Genomic DNA, 8,730 nt, shown 5'->3' on the forward strand with positions numbered 1-8,730 from the left:
TCGTTTTTTCCCGCTTTTAAATGGTAGTTTGCTATTCCAAATTTGTATAGTTTTTTAAACTTAATTCTTAAAGATGATTCTAAAATTATATATGAGGAAGTAGATTACGGACCACTCTGCATCATAGAATCAAGATGTTTCTTGATTCTATGATGCAGAGTTTATTCATTCATTAGAGTTGTATTCTTTATATATATATATATAAAATAAGGGCAAATGGGGTAAAGAGTAACGAAGAAAATTACGAAAATTAATAATAAGCTTCATTATTTTGAGCAAGTATATAGAACTGATGGTAGGGGAACTTTCTGGGTAGGTGATGGTAGGGGAACTATTGGCTTTGAGGGTAGGGGAACTTTCTAAACTCTACATACCTCTAGTCTATTTCATTGCCTTTATGAGCTCAGTGCACATATCATTTTCATCAAAAACTAAAAACAAAAAATTGGAATTAAAAAAAAAAAATTCGAAATTAGAATTTGAAAGCTCGTTTGCTTGAAATACTCGTTAAGTAAAGATTATAGCCAATAAATGCATTATTAAAATATACGTTTTTGCAATTTAATGACAAATCAATTTTTTGGTGTGGAATTTCCAAAGAAAAGCGTAAATGGATTAATCTAAGGAGCAAGCACTGTGGACCAAGATAATTTTTAGTTTCCGTCATAACTTTCGCTGATAAATTATCAAGACTTATCGGCCTACCAATATCAGAATCAGAACAATTTTATCTTGGTCCATCCAAGATAGTTACATATAGTTGAATAGCATTTGTCAGAAACATTTTTGTTGATTTTTCGTGTTTTTATCTTAACAAAATATTTCAACTGTTTTTGAAAGTTCATTTATTCTTAATAAAAAATAAAACAAGGTTAATCACAGTATTTCTTATTGTTTCTGATTTTACACATTTAATGAATTTGAATCATTTTTTTATTGTGATATTTTGTCACAAAAAGACGAAGGAAGAAGGCTAATTTTTATTAATGAATGAGCATAATAATCCTTTCGTTAAAAAGTATAAGAATTATTTATTGAAGCACTTCGTTTAAAGCAGTGAATGTCATGCAAGGTGGGTACCCGTACTCTTCAGGGTGAAAACAAATCATAACGGGGTCAAAACTTGTACTCATCAGGGTGAAAACAAATCATAACAGGGTCAAAACTTGTACTCATCAGGGTGAAAACAAATCATAACAAGGTCAAAACTTGTACTCTTCAGGGTGAAAACAAATCATAACAGGGTCAAAACTTGTACTCATCAGGGTGAAAACCGAACATAATAGGGTAAAATCGCGTACTCTTCAGGGTGAATAGGACATATAATGATAGTTGGTACATGAACAGAATGAGCGGGAATAAACACGGGAGTGACTTAGTGTACGCAAGTATGAAAGGAAAAAAAACATGAGTACGATAAAGTCTACCATGAAAAGAATAATTAAAATCTAACCGGAACTTAGAAATATTATACTCACTGGCATAGCACTATATTCAAGCAAAGAATTTTTTTACTGCTAAATCATCCGTAAATATTGTGTCTACTTACTCATTATTAACATTTTTGACTATTGCAGAAACGAAAATGAAGCATTTGCTTGCTGCTTGCTTTCGTATGCCTGTTTAGGCAGAGGGGTGTGATTGTTCTCGTTTTCCAGTGGCGCCATCTATGGCCAGGAATTCGACTTCTGCCACTCCATACGTAACATCTGTTTTAAAGCGCGGACCCATTCATACATCAATTCTTTCATCCACAGATCGTAATTTTGTCCTGAATCAGAGAACGATCGATCTCCAATCCAGTACCCCCAGAGGTATTGATTTGTTATAGGAATATGGAGGACTTTGCGACTGGACTGATTTAACGTGCATCAGTCACCATTTACTACACAAGGAGTCTTCGGTCGGGGGGTTTGAACCCACGAACTCTCGGACATGGGTCTAGCGCCCTACCGACCAGGCTATCCCGGCCCTCGTTAAACATTTAATTTATGCTTTTATAATTACACACAACTTTTCTCGTGAATTTTTTTTAAGTATATAAGAGTTCCATCAAAACATAATATTTCATGGCTATTTCTTTTTTAAACTTTTTTTTTGAAAGAAATTTGGTATCTGGTAGTACACCATAATAGAGATTGAGAAATTCTGAAGTAAGAATTCATTTACTGAATATTAGAGTATATTATTAACCTTATTAAAATTAAACGCAAAGTTTCAGAAAAATGTTCGATAATGCTTTTGATTTTGATCAATTTCGCAAAACATGTTCACATATTCTTATGCTAGTTAGTTTAATGTATAATAAGTCTTAATAGATTATAGAACTAAGAAGATAACATAACTGTTTTAACCTTGAAATAAAATACCACTTTCTGAAAATTAACTTTCTTCGATATTCGAGGTCAACAATAAAAATAAAACCATTCTGATTTTAAGACGAATTTTGAACAATGAAGCATAAATCCAGTAATTGGGCAAGTTAGTTACAGTGTTCTTAAATTTCTGGTTGGTTGTATCCAGTGGCATAGTTTTGGGGAGGGTTTGGGGGATGAAACCCCCTCAGAAATTAAACATTACTTGATTAATGAACTTATGTACGGTAAGTAGGATGTAGATATAAAAAGTTCTAATTATTTATATATATAAAACCTTTTGTTTTACTGTTTTAATTCAGTATGACAAGTAAGCCAATTTATAAATCATTATTCTGAAGCGGAGTTGTATGGAAAATTGTTCTTAAAAAAAAGTTGAGTTTTTATGATTGTGATATCAATGAAAGAAATGCCAAAGCCATAACAAACGACAACAGAAAACTCACTTTTCCTTTCAAAAGTAGGCAAATCGTTTTCTTTATTTAACTCTCCATTGGTCATCACTTGCGTTGGGTTGCCAAAGTCATTACTGTCCACTGGCCAATGAAGTTCAATGCAAAGTCGGTAAGCCCATGCACCAAGCACGAAACCAATATGCGGACCAACCACAGGAACCCAAAAAAATTTGTATCCTCGGAAGCTAATTGAAATAACAATTGCATACAAGTAAATAAATATACAATATAAAAAACTATATGCATTACTAATTAATCTATAACGTAATACTCAAAATTTAAAAGATAATATTCCAATAGATGCTATTATAATGAGCATGCGTTAGATACTCATTAGAATATTGCTTTCATATGATAGAAAGTCCTAGAACCGAAAAACTAGTTTTTCGGAAAACAAATTTCTCAGGTAAGGTCAGTTTCAACATTGCTTAGAGCTTTTTGAGTGATGAAAACATTTTTTTTTATTTTTTTTTTTGTATGCTTAAAAGGCTTGAGTTTGTTTAGTTATTTTGGGGCCCAAATCTATGTCTTTATCTCTCCTAGTTCTATGAAGACATGTACCACAGGTGGCGTAACAAGCTGTAATACAGAGTCCTAGAGTGAAAACAGCTTCGATATTTTGTGTGAAAACATTTTTTAAAAAAAAGTTATGCGTTGCCGATAGAAGCAACGATTTCTTGTGATTCTCTTCTTACATACACGGGTGGAGCTGTATTAGGATGGATTTCATGAACAGCTGAAGTACGTAGTCTTCAACAATCACATAATATTTTGACAGAACATGTCACATTTTTCTTCAAATTAATTTTTCTTTAAATTTTCTTTAATTCTAAATTAATTTCTCTTTCTTCTTTAAATTAAAATTAGAATTAAAAAAAAGGCAGTTTGCCAAAACTAAAATGAATAAGAAATAAGTTTTTAATAACACAATCGAAACGCAGTTTCCGCTTGTGTTTTCATATCGGTTTTTTAAATGAGATTATATTTTGTGAGCATTTTGTAGACAGATTTTTTTTTTAATTATTACGTTACTTTAAGAATAACACGATTCTGTAACACATCGAGAAAAAAAAAAGCATGGTTAAAATTACCAACGGTAAAATTTACCGGGTGTCTGGCTTTATGGGAGCGCCAAATAGTCCGGTAATTTTTACCTACGTGCTTTGATAGTGATTTTGATAATATCAACAGTAAAATATTGTTTGGGTAAAATTTGATAAATGAGGTGAAATTTAATAATTTTATTATGATACTTTAGAGCATGGCAATAAAAGAGTTTTTAGTTCATATCGTGGCCGAAGGAAAAAAACGGACAATTCGGAATAATTAATAAACAGAATGATTTGTCTAGGAATTTGCTCGTCAAAAAATTCAATTTCATCATCAACAATTCACAAAAATCATTTCTATGGTAAAAAAAGAAGTATCGAAGAAGGGTATATAAATTGAATTGAGAACATCTAAATTTCTTTTTATACTATGATATAAGCGCTACTCTTTAACAACCATAAATATTTGAAACCTCCAATTTAATTTATTGGAAAAAATGGATCTTTGATAAATTTTATGAATGATCTATGTTTATTATTAAATTATCTATCTTTCTTTGAACTATATTGAGAGATAATGATCTGCCATCTTATGTCTTTTGGGAAATAAAGCATAAGAATTGGATTCATTATCGTTTAATAATACTTTAGTAAATAATATTATCACTCATACTTAGCTATGGTTGTCTTTTTAAAAAGATAATTGTTGAATCCGAAATTGTCTAAAATAAGGCCAATAGTGTTATCTTGATATGTTGACTTACATCCTTAAAATCAGAAAAGAAAAGTGTGCTTATACTCTCAAGTGTCCCTTACGTAACTCAATTCTGGTATTGTCAGCTCTCATAATAATTATTAGGATTAGAGTTAGAAACAAAGATCAAAAATTTACTCTACTATAAGGACAACTTCCATTGATTATTTTGTCCCTAAAATAATTAAAATGGAAGTTGTTTTCCTAAGTTTTTAAACGGAATAATGTATAAATATTAGATGAGAAAATGTATTAATAAATTCATTATATTGAAGTTTTGCTTTTGTAGTAAAATGAAGGTTTTTAAGATTTTTTTACACTAGGGAACGAATTTTTTGTACCATTTATACAAATACTTGATTTTGCCTAATTCAGATGTGGATATTTCAAATCTGAAATTAGTCTGTTCTTAAAACTAAACATTTTTGTTTTTAAAATGATATTTTTCGTCGAAATGTATAAGTTTTAAAAGGTTACATATAACGGTTAGTCGCTTAAATATTGCGACAGATTTTTGGGGAGTTGAAGTACATCATCAGGACTAAAACTGCATCAGTACCCATGCCCGGAAATGTTATTGAAGGGGGCTAAGGGCGCTTCCATATTATGACCTGTGTCGTGTATCTACCAGTACAAAAATACAATTCCAATTCACTAGTATATACAACATGTTAACTCGATTCTATGACGGGATAGCTTTGCATAGTAGAATGTTGACATTGTCGATAACAACTCTCCTTCTCAGAGACCGTTTAGAAGCACACGAAGAAACAGATCATAACAGGTAAGCGCTTCTATTGACGCATGATGACCTTTTCGGGCATGGGTTCCTATTCAGTTTTAATTGTGATGATGCCCCTTTACTCCACTATAAGTTTCCTTCAACATTTATGCAATCCTCTATTACATATAACGTTTTTAAACTTGCACATTTCGACTAAAAATAAATTAGAGATGGCATTGGGGAAAAAACTGAAGCTTGGAAGGAGACACCGATTGGAGATTTGAAATCAGCGGTATGAAAATATTTGAGATCTGTTGTAAAAATCTCATTGCCACAAGATAAAAAAATGTTCCCAGTATAATATATATCATGTAAGATAATGTTGAAATAGTCCTTAGAGTGATCAAAATAAGCTGAAGAATCCAAGAAATCTGTCTTACGCTTTTAAATACAACAAGAAAATGCTGCATTATTCAAATGGGCATGGCGCAAAGGAGCTATTATTATAAGAAAAATCGATCAATGAACTTTGTTTTGCCGACATACCTGAAGACTTTTTTACCCCAGCCAGCTAGAGCAGTGAATATTCGAGGAGACAAATCTCTGGCAGGATTAAGAGGAGCTCCACAGTTGTAAGAAAAAGCAAAAATTACGGCGGTTAAGGCTAGACCAATGACTAAGGGATATTGCCCTTTCTTGATGTTCATATTGCGAGGATCCGTGATGGCTAAAATGATCATCATAAACAACATACTTGTAAGAATCTGAAAAATAAAATTTTAAATTCATTCTCATAGGAGTCAGATGTCGTATCCCATATAAAAATGTATTGAGTTTTTTTTAAAAAAAACTATTAAATCGATTTTTTAAAAAAATTATTTTTTTTATTTTATTTTTATTTTTTTTTAAATTTTCAGCTGTCTATTTTCATTTAAAGCCAAGGGTACATTTTATATTAAGGGTTGTATTTTTGGGTACATTTTACATTAGGGTACATTTAGGGTTGTATTTTTGCTCTCAGAAACTATTAGTTTTTATAAACTTTTTTGTTCCTCTTGTAGAGATTAATATTTTAAAAATTTTTTTTTAAATCTATATTCGTTGATATTTCTTTTCATGGCGTTAATTTTGGCGTAGAACAACTCCAGTACCAACTTCAGCTCATGCGTAAAGTCTTCGTTTATATCAGAACCGAAGTGACACGGTAACTTTTTAATATTCTCACTTCAGAGCATGTTTGGCGTTGGCGTTAATTTTGGCATAGAACAACTCCAGTGCCAACTTCAGCTCATGCGTAAAGTCTTCGTTTATATCAGAACCGAAGTGACACGGTAACTTTATTTTGGCATAGAACAACTCCAGTGCCAACTTCAGCTCATGCGTAAAGTCTTTGTTTACATCATAACGGAAGTGGCTCAGTAACTTTCTATCACAAAATAATGTCAGGTCCGTTTATCTGGTTATTAGAACCTGTTAGTAATTTATATTTAGCTAAATTAATCATGATATTTAAGTAGTTTTAAAAAAGCGTTTAAGCGACAAAAAAAAAAAAGAAATTGGAAGGAAAAAAAGTCCTCGTTAGTACTGAAGAAGCTTAGATGCTCTTAAAATTTTTATAATTTTTAACTGTGTTATTTTAAGGCAAGAAATTAAGAAAAAGAAACTGAATTTGGGAATGTATTGTAAATAGAAAGTTTTAAAAATACGAAACAATATAAATACTGCAAGACTTCTCTCATATTTTTATTCATTTCATGCTTCATATTATTAATTATTTTGTTGAAAATATTTTGCCTAACACACCAAACAAAAAAAGTAACTTTCTCAATATAATCTTAATTATGAAAAATTGTTACGGATTTATAAATTTCGAGCAATATACATTTTATTTAAAAATAAGTTTTCATTATAAAGCTAAAGTTTTATAAATTAAACTTAATAGGCTGTAAAGCTTCTTCCGAATGCCGTATTTATCACATTCTAATTGGAGGATGACCTTGTGTTGTACCGGTTACCAAAATAACATAAAATAATAAATAATAATGTAAATATCAACCATCAGTTTATCAGTGAAAATTAAATTATGACTATAAAAACGTAGTTAGAATTATTTCCCTTAGTTTTCATTCTCACTCATTCGAAATTATTCAAAAAATAATCCCTCCTCGTTAAATGATTTATAAGAGCATTAAAATTACATTTATAAGAAAAATGGATGTTAGGTGCTAAGACTTTCGTTTCCTTCCTTATTAATATTAAAGTAAAATATAATTAAGACTCTTTACTTATATCATATAAAATCATATCATCAAATAAATCATTTACTTATATCATATAAAACATATTTATTATTGCAAAATTCACTAAAACACATCGGATTTATATTTCCACCCTTTCGGGACATATATGACCCGCAGACGAAAACACTATTCGGACATATGTGTCTCGTGTAAAAAAACCCGATAGAACACATATGTCCCAACACGATTCAATTGCCCTACCAGTATTTTTTTTAAATTTTATTTTGGCAGAATATTGTTACTTTTACTTTATTTGTTCTATTAAAGTCGTAATTTGTCTTTTTATTGGAAAACTGATTTTGAAAAGATTCAAAAAATTAAATTGCAATTAAAAAAAATATAAAATTAATTTACTTGGTCACCTAATGCAGCATAGACTGAAATATGTTCAGCTGGATATGTAGCAAAGATTTGAGCCGTGGCAGTCTTATTGGGCGGTATATCTCTATATCCTCCATCGAAGTTAGAAAAGGATTCTAAAATATGTAAATAAATACTATCGAAATAAATAAATGTTTCCCTTTTATTTGTGACATATTTTAAGCACTTTTTTTTCAAATTTTTTATTAAACGTATAATATAAGTCTTAAACGACGGTTTAAGAAATTAAATTTCCTAAAGCCATCCTGCCGTGCAACATTGGTCGCAATGTTAACAAATTCGGACGTCAAGTACTTTCTATCATTCGCTTATTCATTGAGTTAAATAATGTATTGCAAACATTCGCCAAGTTTGTCTTTCAAAGCCGAAATTAAAAATTATAATTGCCTACTAATGTCCATACTTGCTAGCTAGCTATTCTTATATACTGGTGTAAAAGTGTCTCTCGTGAATATCAATTGATTGTTAGGTTTTCTCTCCTGAAATTACATTATGACGCATTCTTACATTATGACGCATTCACATACATTATTAATACAAATACATTTTCCAGGGCGATCGAAATGGGCTGCAGGTGGCGTAGAGCAGAACTCTTTTCCTATGGCAACACTTCACATGCTTTCCCCATTAGCGTGTGGAAAGTCATAGAGGAAGGAAGTACGTTAGTTTCTCTCTTGATTTTCATATAGATT

The 8,730-nt window shown here is 30.8% G+C and overlaps 1 protein-coding gene across 4 annotated transcripts in view; it reads right to left on the reverse strand.

The window, feature by feature from the left end:
* The window catches only part of LOC107442900 (aquaporin-7), a 39,608-nt gene that overhangs the window by 2,005 nt on the left and 28,873 nt on the right, over nt 1–8,730 (reverse strand). For 3 of the 4 annotated variants that reach the window (XM_043050035.2, XM_071178248.1, XM_071178247.1), the window contains 3 exons: nt 8,012–8,133; nt 5,904–6,121; nt 2,822–3,015 (listed from right to left, as the gene is read on the reverse strand). In XM_043050035.2, the coding sequence (XP_042905969.1) occupies nt 2,822–3,015; nt 5,904–6,121; nt 8,012–8,133 (534 nt within the window). Of the gene's footprint in view, nt 1–374; nt 432–2,821; nt 3,016–5,903; nt 6,122–8,011; nt 8,134–8,730 lie in introns of all 4 variants that reach the window. The other variant, XM_016056580.3, reaches the window with a different exon arrangement.

Source organism: Parasteatoda tepidariorum, chromosome 3, assembly GCF_043381705.1.
Source record: "Parasteatoda tepidariorum isolate YZ-2023 chromosome 3, CAS_Ptep_4.0, whole genome shotgun sequence".
Classification (NCBI taxonomy): domain Eukaryota; kingdom Metazoa; phylum Arthropoda; class Arachnida; order Araneae; family Theridiidae; genus Parasteatoda; species Parasteatoda tepidariorum.